A 14,200-nucleotide genomic window follows, 5' to 3' on the forward strand; every position below is an offset into this window, starting at 1 on the left:
CCATACTTTAGTTTCTGCTGGTGGTTTTTTAATCCTATAAATAGGCTTTATCAGGGATGTTGTACACTGATCATCCTCCATGTATGACCACAGGTGTCTATGAATTGAAATACATCTTTAAGAACAGCGTAGCGTATTTGAGAATATTTCTGGATTGCACCTTGTGATTCATCCATGTCCTTAATCCTGTGGGTGTCTGGTTCTCTGTTAGTTTTATCTGTGCTGTTGTAACAGTAGCTGCTAACTTTTGCCTGTCTGACATTGTGGTAGTAAGTTCCATAAGTTCCATCTGTTCATCTGCATTTAACAACAGAAAATCTACGTCAGATGCATTTCTGACACCTTTGTGTATTCTAAAACTAACATGTAATTCTCATATATAGTATGTTTTGTGTGTGTGGTTTATGGTAATTTTTTTTTCTTTCCAAAATAAATACACCCAGCCTTCTAAATCTCTGAAGGTACTTCCTGCAGTTCCCCTTTTGCTCCACCCCAAGTCTGTCCTGTGCCCGCAGTATTTGGGGCTCTCCTCTGCACCATCTCTTATTTCTGTTGTTTCTGGCTTGATGTGGTGATCCAGACTGAGTGCAGGTGTTCAGGCTGTGAGACAGTAACACTTATTTGTGCATACCAGGCAGTTATCCCTGTTGTGAGCCGCCTTCTTAATACAGGCAAACCTCTTTATGTGGCCTGCCACCACTGAAATCTACATAGCGAAAATCTAAACTGTTCTGTTCTTGTGATGTTGTTCTTCCTGAAAATTCTTTCAGAATGCAGACCGGTATTTTTTTTTAAATGCATTGTGCTTGCATGCTGAACTTTCCTATCACATTAGTCAATTACCTAGTTTATTATGGGTTTCAAGGTTTTCATAGTCTTTCTAAAAGGAGTATTTTTGCATTGGTTCTGACCAAGATTTTGACCAAGAATTAGTTGTCCATGACAGATGTCTTATCCTTTGATTAACAAACACTGATGTGAAGGAAACTTAGACTAATTTCTCTTTTTCAGGTTTTTTAATCTACTTCTTAGTGTACTTTTAATTTCAGTCTCACTTAGATCTGATGTCTCCTTAGGAAAGTAGTAGTATATTTACAGAAATTTTTCCTAACTCTGCTTTCCTTAGGCTTAGCTTCCAAATTTTTAAATTTTTTTTCCAAGTACTAGTACCTATTAGTCCACTTTTCCTTCTCTTTCATCTTAGTGAATGTATCAAATCTAGTTAGTCTAATCACTGTTTAGTTGCTTAGCTGTCCTTGTTTCATGAACTGATATATATCAATTATTCAGGACCTAGTGAGAGATGGCCCACTTTTTGTGTATTCTTAGAGTAAGCTCTTCCAAGAGGTTCTACTACATTGTATCAAGAAAAGTATTTTGCTGAAGCATTTTTTCATCTGACTAATGTTCATTTTCCCAGCTAATTTTATCTGTTCATCTTCAGGTCTCTGTTCCTCCTGGAGCTTTGGATTGTTGGGTATTTTTGAGTTGTTTGGAAGTCTTACAAAGAATAGAAGGCTGCTGTGATAGGGCTCAAATAGATGCAAATGTTTCTCACACAGTTGGCTTATGGAGCTATGCCACTGAGAAGGTGAGCAAATGATGTGTTCCAGTTGTGGTATTACAATTTTGAATAGACCATTTGTTTCTGCGGAACAGATTTTGTGCTTTTTATTGTGGAATTTAATGTGGAGTTCTGCAGATTGTCTTGTCTCGTCTAGGTGAGACATCCAGGTGTATACCCACTTTTTTTACTGTCAGATGAGGCCTGGGGATAACTAGAGTGTTTTCACCTCTCTGTCTGTCCCCCTCCCTCACCACCAGTTTGATAATGATTGGCAGATTAAACTCCAAAAAAACCTTAGTCCGTGTTGACTGAGAAGGAGCATGAATTTCAGTTATAGCAGAAGATGCCCAGATTTGTATGCATTTACCTTTTTAAGCAGAGATTACAGCAGTCTATTTACATAGTTCATTATTTTTTCAGTATGTTTGTATGGTAGTAATAGTCCCCTAACTTCACTGAAGGTGTTACTCTTGGTGACTTGTGAAAGAGGCAAATAAGTAATAATTTGCAATTTTTCAGTTACCACCCATTATTATAAAGTCAAAGTTCTAAAGTGGCCTTTTTCAGTTTGGTTAAGCCCTTTCCCTAGGTATGTGAATGCCTTTTCAAGTTCCACTTACTCCGTTTCTATGAAGGAGTTGGTGCCTAAGGTGGCTACTGCTTTCCACTGCTGAAAAACAGTTTAGAAAGATGACAAACTCCAGAAACTACTGAAATAACATACTGTGATCTTCGTGGATGTTTTTGAAGACAGCGTAAGCTCATCCTCTTGTTTGTATAGCCTGTAGAATATTTTCTGTTTATTTTAATCATAGTTTGTTCATATTTCAGTAGACTTAGGAATCCTCGAACTGACCCTAGGATGTCCTTGTCTTATTACAAAAGCATAGAAAGACAATTTCACCTTGCAGAGTTACTGTTTTAAAAAAAAAAAAAAAAAAAAAAAAAAGGAGGGGGAGGGGATCAGAATAAAGAAAACAAAGAATTGTTTAAAGTGGTGACGGGTGTATCAGATTCTTCCCATGCTCGTTACGTATTTTATGGAAGGTGTGTACCTGGGTTGGTACACAGGTTAGCTCTTCTAACACAAAGGGTAAAGGGAAAAATTGTAGGGTAATGAGTATCAGTAAGGTGGAATGAAAGAAGCTTAGCAACTAGTGACAAAATTAAGTGGAATTTTAAAAAAAGTTAATGACTGTCCCCATTTTATGTGGTATAGAGTAATATGGCAAGCTGAGACCTTTTTTCTTTTGTGGGCTTACCTTGGTAATTGATTGAGTTATGCTAAATGAATTCACCAAATGACCAACAGAACTGAACTTCAAGACAGTATCCTCTGCTGACTTCTGGGTATCAAGTGTACCAGTTGCTGTCTAGAAAGGGTTTTGTGGTAGTTGTGTGGCGCTGTTTTAACACTGTTAGTTATGCTAATCATCTCTGTTCCATGAAGGTTTTCACCTGATTACTATACTTTAGGTGAATTTGTAAGCTTGTCTAATCAGTATACTGGAGACTACCTGCATTTCTTGATTATGTAGTTTTCAAAAGTACAGGCACAATTATTAGAAATTATCTTTGGCAGTAACTGCCGAACATCTCAAGCTTTGTCCATGTTTATATGGAAAAACAGAAGGATTAGGTGTAATGCATGTAGGGGTGTGTGCGTATATGCATGTGTTCCAATGTTATTTGAGTCAGTAACTTACATGAAATTTAACTGATAAAATTAATTTCTACTGTGAGAATAACAGTTACTTCTGAAAGGTCCTCTACTTTCTTCATGTGAAGCAACTTTACTACAGATCTTATAAGCAGTATAATATGACAGCAGTGGAAATGTTTGGTATTGTAGGATTGATGCGATAGAATAAAAGGAGTTTTATATTGATTTTGTAGCCTATTGAAAATGAGCATCTGGTTTCTTTTACAGTTAAAATCTCTGGGTTATCTGTGTGGACTTGTGTCAGAGAAGGGACCCAATTCAGAAGACCTTAACAGAACTGTCGATCTGTTGGCAGGGTTGGGAGCAGAACGCCCTGAAACAGGTATTACCAGGAATGTACGCATTCTTTCTAATAACTGACATTGTCTTAAATACATAGCGTATAAATACATCAACAATAATAATTTCTGAGTATCCCTAAGTATATATAAACATTGATAGAACTCTATTATCTCTTACCGAGTTCTTTTAATGTGTGTCTAGTACTTTAAATTCTCAGTGCTTCTCCTGACTGTTGCAAGCATAAGTTTTTCCATTAGTGCTCCATTTATCAGCATTTAGGTAAATAGTTGTGAATAGTACTGGCTTTGAATAAAGTTTTTAATACTTTCAGACAAGTATTAAAAATAAAATTATTTGAAAAAGAAATGGAGAATCCTTGATTTGATGCATATAGATAACCTGCAACTAGAGCTACAAAGAGATATTATTTGAGTGGCTGCACAATCAAATTTATTTACTGCTTGTGGAATTTATCCCTCACAAAGATATTTCTGAAAGGAAGATGATTTAAATATGCTGGAGCAATTAGTATCTTTGAAGCATTAGCTGACAGACTGATGCTTCACTTGCTCTTGCAGGTATGATGATATATGATGCTTAATTCAGTGCTATAGTGCCTGTTGTATTTATTTAAAAAGGGGGCTTTTTTCTCCTAGAAATGTTGACACAAATTTGGTCTGGCAAAGACTTAAATTGAGCAAGCTGCTTTAGAAAAAAACTTGTTCTAGCTAACTGTTTTCCTTTGAAGTATGTTGTTTAAGGTAGTAAAATGTCTTCAAATTACAGTGTACTTCTGTCATGCTGATTTATAAATCCAGCAGTGGAGAGTTGTGAGAATGTTACTCTTGGCACAATAGGGTATTTAAGTACAATTGTATGTGTTTCTGCGTTGAATAAATGTTATGAAATACTGCGTGGAGAAGTTAGCACAATTACTATATTGCTGCTTGCCTTTACCCTGCTACCCTGAACATCACTCACATGTGAATGCACACACACAGCGTTGTGAAACAGCCTTTTTGGATCTTATTTTAGAGCCTGGGGAAGAAACTCATGATCCGTCTCTAAGTATTAGTGACATTTCCCACATAAAATTAGTTATAAGGTTTGTTTTTTTTTTCTCTACTGTCTACTGAAGTAAAAAGGTGGTGGTGGGGTGTTAAAGTAGGAAAGTATTTCTAAGTGACACCTCTTGTTCTGCTTTTTTCTAAAGCCAATGCATCACAGAGCCCTTACAAGAAACTTAAAGAGGCCTTATCATCTGTAGAAGCTTTTGAAAAACACTACTTAGTAAGTATGAGTTTTGGTTATTTATATTAATTTTGGATGTTTACATTACAGATTGGAGAGGGCCAAAATTTTCAAACCTGAGAAGATAACATTGAGAACATAAATCTATCTTTCTGTATTTTGGTATCAAATGTTATTGCTTACACATTGAACACAGCAAAGCTGATTTGGTTTACAACTGGAACCCTCTATGGGCCCCAAGTTTCAAATATTTGGATTAACTCTAATATTTACAGTTATGAATTGGAGGTTATTATCCGTGAGTATGTACAGTTAGTTATTAAAAAAGCTGATGTCATGGCTGTCATAGTCTGCTGTCCTGAATTCAGAATTAATTGGATCTTCCCTGGAAGAATATTGATGTGTGAATTCACTTTCTTTTTGAATGGTTTAGACTTCCGTCTTGCAGTGGGTGTTAACATGGTTTAAGTTGTACTATTGAATTTTTTATGTACACTGTGAAACATCTGTGGATAATAGGGTGGGAGCTGGCACAGATGGAAACATGAGAATTCTCATTGTGCTTTAATATGTATGTTTATTTCCTGACAGCTCCCTTATTAAGAAGCCTTTGTAATGGTCTTCTGGTTATTTGTATAAAAGATTGTTAAATAAAACAAAAAAAAAACCCTGACTGTCACAGGAATGTGTTTGGGATTTTTGGGTTTGGTTATTTTGTGCATGTTTTTTTCTTTTGCTTTTTTCCTTAAATCATTTTCCTCTGAAATGTCTTATATTTGCAGTACTGCTTTATAGTTTTCTGGGGAAAAGTTGAAGGAAAATTGAGCTTTTTCTTTTAATCTGAAAACTACGTGGTGCTTATTTTTATAAAGTTGTTATTGAAAGAAAAAGTCTTGAAAGATTTCATGTCAAGATATCAGATTTCATTCTTATACTTCATTTCTTTATAAGACTAGTTGGATAGCTGGAACAAAACTGTAATCTTCAGAATTGCTAGCTGCTCTTACATATTCAGTTCCAGCTTGCATCTGAAGATCTCTGCTAAATTCAGCCGTATCTTCCTAAATTTAAGAAACTAAGTGGGATCTGTAGAGTTTGCCAATGAAATAATTGCCACTCCTGTTTGTATTTCTGACTGCACTTTTATGCAACAGAAATTCAGCTATCAGATACACTATGAAAGATTGTTTTCTATGTAGTTGTCACATAAATCCATACAATTTATATATACTCATATTTTATCCATCTATTCAGTGGAGAAGAACATGGAATAAGTTAAAATTTCCAGACACAGCTAAGATACTAAAATTTTAAATGCAAATAGAGTCTGGAAAGTAAAATGCAGCTTTTCAGACATGTTGAAAGCAAAAAGTGATGAGCTTTTATTACCAGAAAATGCTCTGTTCTCATTCAATGACTAGTCTCATGCAGCAACTTTAGAATCTCTTGTAAGATTGTCAGATCTTGTACAAGCATGTTGGCTTGTACCTTAATCTGGGGGGAAGATGACTTTTCACTTGTACTTATAGCTGGTGTCTAAGACCTCTCTGGTTATACTGATCTGTTAAAGAGTGGTCACTTAGACTATTGTAGGGTATTGTGAGTTCTTAAAGAAGTGTGTTTTCTAGTCTCTCCTTAAGAAACATCAAATACTGCCTAAGAAAGGCTTTGGGAGCTCGTTCTGGGTCATTTTTCTGCCCCATAGGAATAGATGCTTTCTGACAGATAATCTGCAAAATATTTAGGCAGTTGGAAGCTCTTAAGCAATTTGTTTTGAGGGACAGAGTAGTTCTTAATACTCTAAGTGAAGGAGAGTGAGCTTCTTGGGAAGGTTGCTGACAGTCAGAAGAGGCTGTGGGTTTGTAAATATGCTGTGAAATGTTTCTATGTACCTGTCCAGAGACTATTATATACTTAAGAAAAAAGTTTGGGGGTGGTATACAGTGTGTGTTGTAACTGCTAATTTTGGGAGAAAGATTTGATGCTGTTATTACAAGCTTAGGGCAAGGTAAGGAAGGTGACATGTTGGCAGTGTGGCTGCATTGGAAATTAAGATTAAAGATGACTGAAAAACTTCAACTCAAGATTGCATAGCTTCAAGCAAAAATCCTTTAAGGCACACTTGCGAGAATACTTACTCCGATTGTAACTTAGCATTTTGCATTTAATTGTATGTTTACTTACTGTAAACTTTCATATCCTTAATGGTATTATGTGCGGCTTTAGTGCAAGAATGATGCACCATGTTCTGTATGTTGTTGATTTGTTTCTGAAGTATTAGCTAGGAGTCTCTGGACCAAGCTCTAATATTGTTCCAAATATGTTATGCTGTGGTGTGTCCTGGAATGATACACTATACAATCCTGCAATGATAGTCTAATGGAATATAGTCACAGAGAAATAGGTGTTTTCAAAAAAAGGAGAATTCAAGCATAAAAAAGATCTTGCAACTGCATCTCATCTATTATTTTGGTGGTTTTGAGTTGCCTCATCTAATTTTTAATAGGCTTTTTTTTTCTGCCTTTTATAACACAGATAATGACCAACTGTAGGAAAAAGTGAAGATGACCTGTTACAAACTGCTCTATATTGTGTGCTAGGGGCAAGGGAAAATCTAAAAAGTGACACATTATGGTCATTTTGTTGTAGTAACTTAGTTACAGGCTTAGTTACTGAGTTTGTGTGAAATACCATATAGCTTCTAAAAATGTATATATAAGCTTATAATAGTTTCTTTTCTTTTATACAGGATCTGTCCCATGCCACCATTGAAATGTACACAAATATTGGAAGAATTCGCTCAGCTAAGCTTGTGGGAAAGGACTTGGCAGAGTTTTATATGTAAATGAATGTTTTAAACGTGTTAAATGCATTAGCTTTGAAAAGTTTGAATATAATCTTGAGGAAAATGCGCTGTATTTTTAAAAGGAATTTTAAAAACTATTTTTAAAAATGTAAACATGCCCTAAGTTTCAGGCTGTATTTCAGGAAAAAAAACCCCAAACAACAACAAAACACCAGCAATCTCATCATATCAAACCCTAATTATCACCTCATGGTTTAGTACTCTCTGTCCTGTGTTCCTTAACTTAATCCTTTTTTCCTCCTATGGAAAAAAGGACAAGGGAGCATGGAGAGGAAAGATATAGCTTGGCATTTACTATAGCCTGCTTTGTAACACGGTTTCTGACTTCTTTCAAAGTTTATAGTTATCTTAACTACATATGTGTATATATACTGAAGAAAAGCTAGAAAACATGTTTTTTGCAGAGTAATCAGTTTCATATTTGAGGTTATGATTGCAAAATCCTTGTTTCCCCCACTGTGAACCTTATAGTGATTTTTCATAGAATCACAGAATGGTTTGGGTTGGAAGGGACCTCAAAGATGATCGAGTTCCAAGCCCCCTGCCATGGGCAGGGACACCCTCCACTAGACCAGGTTGCCCAAAGCCCCATCCAGCATGGCCTTGAACACTTCCAGGGATGGGGCATCCACAGCTTCTCTGGGCAGCCTGTTCCAGTGTCTCACCACCCTCACAGTAAAGAATTTCTTTCTAACATCTAATCTAAACCTACCCTCCTTCAGCTTAAGGCCATTATCGCTTGTCCTATCACTACATGCCCTTGTAAACAGTCCCTCTCCAGCTCTTCTGGAAGGCTGTTAGAAGGTCTCCCTGGAGTCTCCTCTTCTCCAGGCTGAACAGCCCCAACTCTCTCAGCCTCTCTTCATAGGAGAGGTGCTCCAGCCCTCTGGTCATCTTCATGGCCCTCCTCTGGACTTGCTCCAACAGCTCGATGTCTCTCCTGTACTGGGGCTCCCAGAGCTGGACACAGTATCCAGGTGGGGTCTCACAAGAGCAGAGTAGAGGGGCAGAATCACCTCCCTCAACCTGCTGGTCACACTTATTCTGAATGCGGCCCTGGATACAGTTGGCTTTCTGGGCTGCGAGCACACAATGCCAGGTCACGTTGAGCTTCTCGTCCCCCAACAGCCCCAAGTCCTTCTCCTCAGGGCTGCTCTCAATCCGTTCTCCGCCCAGCCTGTAGCTGTGCTTGGGATTGCCCCAACCCACATACACTTGGCCTTGTTGAACTTCACGAGGCTCGCACAGGCCCACCTCTGAAGCCTGTCAAGGTCCCTCTGGATGGCATCCCTTCCCTCCAGCATGTTGACCGCACCACACAGTTTGGTGTCGTCGGCAAACTTGCTGAGGGTGCACTCATCACTGGTCTCCAGGAATTTCATTCCTCATTTCCAAATATATTTTTTTGTGTTTATTCCTGCTGTTACACTCCACTAAAGCAACCTCCTGCATTGGTTTTTGGTTTCATTTTATTTTTCTTATTTAAAAGAATTTGGGAGTCCTAGGTGATTTTTTTTTTTTTTTTTTGGAGTTGGAGGGAGGAAACATGTTTGGGCATGCTTTTCACCTGTGTTCACTAAAGCAGTCTGATCTTCTGGCTGCAACAGATTCTCCTAAATTAACTTAAATTTTCACCTGAGGGGATAATGTTAGGGTTAAAGGCTACTGTGGAACTGCTGTGTAGTGATAAAAAGATATTTTCATTGAAGCATTTTCCTCCTTTAAAATTGAGTAGGCCTATTTTTAGTTGAGTGTCAGAAACTCGAGATGGCTTTTGTCGCATTTGTGGGAGGTAGCTCTGCCTCACTTGCTCTGATTTGGGATGGATCTGTACATGAAGTCTTTCCTTGACAATTGTAGTTCTGCTTGCTTGAGTGAATCTCATAAAGGTGGGCTAATGTGTTGATCAGTTACCAGTAAAATAAACAGCATAATGGTTCACTGCATCTTCTTCTGCATTCACATGCAGTGTCCCTCTCCCATCACCACTTTTTGAAAATGTGTAGCAAGTTTTCATGGCTGCAAAGGTTCTTATCTCACTCTGTACTAATTTCTTTATTTTTAAAGGAGGAAGAAAGGTCCACAGAAAGCAGAAGTCTATCTTCAAGGAGCACTGAAAACTTACCTTGCTGAGGGCTGGGCATTGCTCGTCACGCATACGAGAAAACAGTTAGCTGAATGTCAGAAACACCTTGGGCAAATAGAAAAGTATCCTCTAAAAGATGGAGCCAGAAAATTCAAAACCAAAGAAAATGATACTTCTGATTATTTTTCTGACATATCTCTAGCTGTTTATTTAACAGTAGAGACTGCCAAACATCAGACAGCCGAGTTGTTTATTGCTTCCATTGTTGCTGTTCATTTGGGAAGGGTTGGGTTATTTATTTTTAAAATTTTTTAACATCTGGTTCACTTAAAACCTTTTGCCATATAGTTGCTGCTCTCCTTTTTAAATACGTCTAGGCTCTAGAGAGTGGAGCAACATGGATAGTGTGAAGTTTGTCATTAGTTTAGCAAGTACCATAGAGGTTTTTTGTGATTCTGTTTGTACTTTATCATTATGGAAGTTTTTATGTGGGACTGTTTTTTCATTTGGTAAATACGGCATTATAGTGTCTTCCTATATTAAGGAGCTTAATTTCTGGGCTTGCTTTCTATAACTGCTACCACCTTTTTCCTGTATCTGACCTGGCAAGGACTCTTCTGGTATTTGTAATGGTACCTTTTTCCAAAAGTTAAAACAGAGGCTTGGAAGATGAAAATGTTGTGGCTTTGGTGTGCTGTGTGGTGTTTTAATTTTTTTATTTTTTATTTTTGCTATTATTTATTTTTTATTTCTGGCTTTGATCTGCTTCAGAAGGGGAGTGGGAGCTGTTTGCTTTCAAGCTGTGTAAAAGCTGTGTCTTCAACACGTCAGTGAAATCTTCTCTGGAAACGCCACATAAATGCAAAGTAATACTTTGAGAGGACAATTTGGTCCAATCCTAATGTTTGACAGGCTTTGAATTCTTCACTTTCATACTCTCTGCATTATTTTCACACACCAATTCTATCTGCTACAACTGTATTTGTTTAAATATTTAATCTGTGTTGCTGTACTGTTGCTACTTTCAAGATGAGAGGGGGGGTGTGTGTGTAAAAATCTACTGACTGGCCTTGGATGTTTTTTCTATTCTTTTTGGCATTAGAAACAGCGCAATTTAAATTCTGCTTTTCATTTTGGCCTCATATGTTGCCTAAATTTAGTACCTAGATTAAGTAATTTGGTTCTAATGGGAACTGTTGTGCTGTATGCAGGATATTAATTATTATAGCAAAATGGCAAATTTTCATTATTTTTTGGTGTTTTGGAGGAAGGGTACCGCTTTCATTGGTGCCATAGTTATAAATGGAATTCCTCTACGTGTTCCAAAGTGGAGTGGTCAGCTGAACAGAGTACTCTCTGGAAGGCAGTTCTTGTGGAAATTGCGGGGAAAGACAGGGGTGGGGGTTTTGGTTTTTGGTTTTTTTTGGAATGGTTCTTCTAGCTTTTGTTAAAGTTATTGGGGGGTTTTTTTGTTTGTGTTTTTCTTTGCCTAAGCAGCTTATATTTTAGTCTCTAAGTGATGGTACTAGGAGTCTTACTGTAGCTGAAAATCACTAGAGCTAAATTAAAATTTGTAATGTATCTTGGGTTTTGTTCTTTTTTGTTTGGTTGGTTTTTTTTTTTTTAGAACTAGACTTAGACATTGTAAATGTCTGCCTCCTTTGAAAATTCTTATATCACTTTTAAACTCTCTTAAATTTGTTCTCCTTCAGTGCAAATGCTCTTAAAGAATCTGAGACAGTAATATTGCAGTCTTAGGTAAATACTTAAATGGGCGTTTGTACCCCCAGCACTCAAAAGTATAAAAAATGTCTTAAGACTTATGGTAAGTGATGTTGTAACAGCTGGCAGATTCTCAGCCAAGTAAATTGGAATATAATCAAATACTCAAGTTTAGTTCTAAATATTGGGCAGCGTAATGCAAGACACTGGGTCTTTAACTTGCATGCTGCGTTTATCTATCGTCAAAGAATTTTCAGTGCTCGCTAATCTTTTTAGATGGGGAAGATTGCACAGGTTAATAATGGATCATATTTTAGTAGGTCTGCAAAAAGTAGAGATTCTGCAATATTCTCAGATGATAGTAAAGCTTCCATTGTTTCTTTTCTAATGGAAGAGTGTGGTGATGATAAAAGCAGGTCTTGTATTAACAGATTAGAAAAGCAGTACTTGAAGTATCTTGTTTTCAGTCAGATTTCTGAATGTTGTAGGTTTCTACCTCATGTTTCCTTAACTTTGCTAGTTATCTTCAAACAAGCAGCCTTTTAGCTGGTGATAATCACTTAACAGGAGATGAACGCAAAAGCTTTTGCCAAGAAATACTAGATTTTGCCAATCAGCAAGCTGAGAACCAAGGTAAGTCTGGTTCTTAAAACTTAAGCTGCTCTAATCTGATGTTTCCCTAAAAGTAGGTTGGAAGGCATTTTCTGATGGGTTTCATTACCTTGTGTATAACTTCTGAATCAACATGATTCTTGTCATCTCCAGAACATTTATAAAACTTCTGCAATAATTAAAAATAGTCAAAGATGAAAGGATAATTAATGTTTTCATCCTGAATACCGGATAGTCTTTGTTTTCCTTCACTTATCTGTTTCTCTGCTTTGACGGGTCATAACTTAACTTGTGTTGGGTTTTTGCAATTCCAAACTTACCTTTGTCTCTACATTGCTGGCACACAGATGGCACCTCTGTGATGATACTTCTTCGGTTTTGATGTTAGATCTGTTCCCATCCACTTGCAATTTACTATTTTGACCGTCCTGCCTCTTCTTTTTATTCTTCCTGCTGCTTCAGTAATACCTTGTCCTCAGATATTAATCATGATTCAAATTCATATGGAATACTTCTTGTAGATCTGAAGATTGTTCATTTTTATGCAGAAGTTTTTCTTTATGAATAGATGTACCATAATAATATGTTATTTTTGACTTGCTTCTTAATTTACTTTTGGTACTGCCTCTGATTTTTGGAATTAGTTTCTTAAACTTGTACTTTCTCTTAATTTATGTGCTCTGGGAAGTTCGTCACTTTATGCTAATGTGCTTGTCTAGAATACTTTAGTAGTGAAATGTTAAACTTCTGCATAGACACTATCTCTTAGTTTAGTTGTCTTTAATAACCTGAGTACTAAAATTGTAGAGATGTAACTGTAAGAAAACAAATCTCAGCATCTTTAAGCCTCATTTCTATGCAGGATAAAACTAAAATATGAAAGTATCAATTTGTCGTGAAAGGATTCATTATGAAAAGTTGTTCATACACTTAATTCTAGGGGCTAAATTTTTAAGAGAAAAGAATTGCTGATCTCTAGCAGCAGTGGAGAAGAATAAAAAATTTTATCTTTCCAGGTCAAAAGGTTATATTGCCTATGCACTCCTTTGCGCAGTTGAAAACTCTACATTTTGACCCTCCAAATGCTGTTGTCCATGTGGGTGGAAAGTTATCTATTGAGTTGACTTTGGTGAGCCAAATGCCCATCCCTGTCCAAGTGGATCAGATTGCCATCCATGTTCACTTCAGCATCGAAAAAAATAGTTACAGAAAAACAGCCGAGTGGCTCACTAAGCACAAAACTTCCAATGGTGTTATCAGCTTTCCAAATGAAGTTGCAGGCTTTCCTTTGTCAAGAAACAACCTGCCAGCACTGGAGCTATACGAAATGTATGAACGGAGTCCCTCAGATAACTCTTTGAACACAGCAGGAATTATCTGCAAAAATGTGCACATGCTACTACGAAGGCAAGAGAGCAGCAGTTCACTGGATGTGCCCTCAGGGGTGACTTTAGAAGATGGGGCTCATGTGTTGAAATGCAACAACTTAATACTGGAACCAGGGGTCAATAAAATAACATTCAATACTCAGGTATGGTTTTTTTTATAGTTGAGTGAATGTAGCACTCACAAAAGAACAGCTGAAAGCACTGGCTGAGGAAGAGCATAGTGCTGGCAAGTGGTACCTGTAGTGTTTCCTGTTACAGTTCGGGTGATGCCATTCTTCTTGCGGCTTTCCTTTCACTGTTCTAGACCTTAACTTCCCATGAAAGAAGGCTGTTGTGTTTGTGCCAAAATGCACAGGTGACTCTCCTACTTGCAATCATTTGAGTCAGCGTTCCAAAACTTATTTTAAACATCTCGATTATTGCTGCCAGAAATTAAACTGGTAAATTCATATACAAGATAGTTTACTGCTCATGAAGTCTGCCTGAACTGTTGAGCTCATTCAGAATAATATTTCAAAATGTTGATGGGAATGCATTTTCTAGTTGTTAAGAAGTGACTGTGTGGTTAAATTCGATTGATAGCCTGTTCTTTCCTGTGGAGGGTGGTAGAATGTTTTTTCACGTGGTGGGTGTAGTAAACCTGCTACCTGCAAGAAGTATGACAAAGTTAAGCTCAGCTTCAAATATTTGAATTTAGAAGATG

General features: G+C 37.1%; 1 protein-coding gene across 3 annotated transcripts in view; it reads left to right on the plus strand.

Annotated features, from left to right (window-relative positions):
* Nucleotides 1-14,200, plus strand: part of TRAPPC10 (trafficking protein particle complex subunit 10) — a 46,894-nt gene that overhangs the window by 18,341 nt on the left and 14,353 nt on the right. Inside the window, exons 8-14 of one of the 3 annotated variants that reach the window (XM_054813381.1) lie at nucleotides 1,445-1,591; nucleotides 3,498-3,612; nucleotides 4,786-4,862; nucleotides 7,573-7,664; nucleotides 9,757-9,897; nucleotides 12,018-12,130; nucleotides 13,126-13,640. In XM_054813381.1, the coding sequence (XP_054669356.1) occupies nucleotides 1,445-1,591; nucleotides 3,498-3,612; nucleotides 4,786-4,862; nucleotides 7,573-7,664; nucleotides 9,757-9,897; nucleotides 12,018-12,130; nucleotides 13,126-13,640 (1,200 nt within the window). Of the gene's footprint in view, nucleotides 1-1,444; nucleotides 1,592-1,626; nucleotides 2,323-3,497; nucleotides 3,613-4,785; nucleotides 4,863-7,572; nucleotides 7,665-9,756; nucleotides 9,898-12,017; nucleotides 12,131-13,125; nucleotides 13,641-14,200 lie in introns of those variants that run through there. The other 2 variants (XM_054813383.1, XM_054813382.1) reach the window with 2 other exon arrangements.

This window comes from Grus americana, chromosome 1, assembly GCF_028858705.1.
Source record: "Grus americana isolate bGruAme1 chromosome 1, bGruAme1.mat, whole genome shotgun sequence".
Taxonomy (NCBI): Eukaryota; Metazoa; Chordata; class Aves; order Gruiformes; family Gruidae; genus Grus; species Grus americana.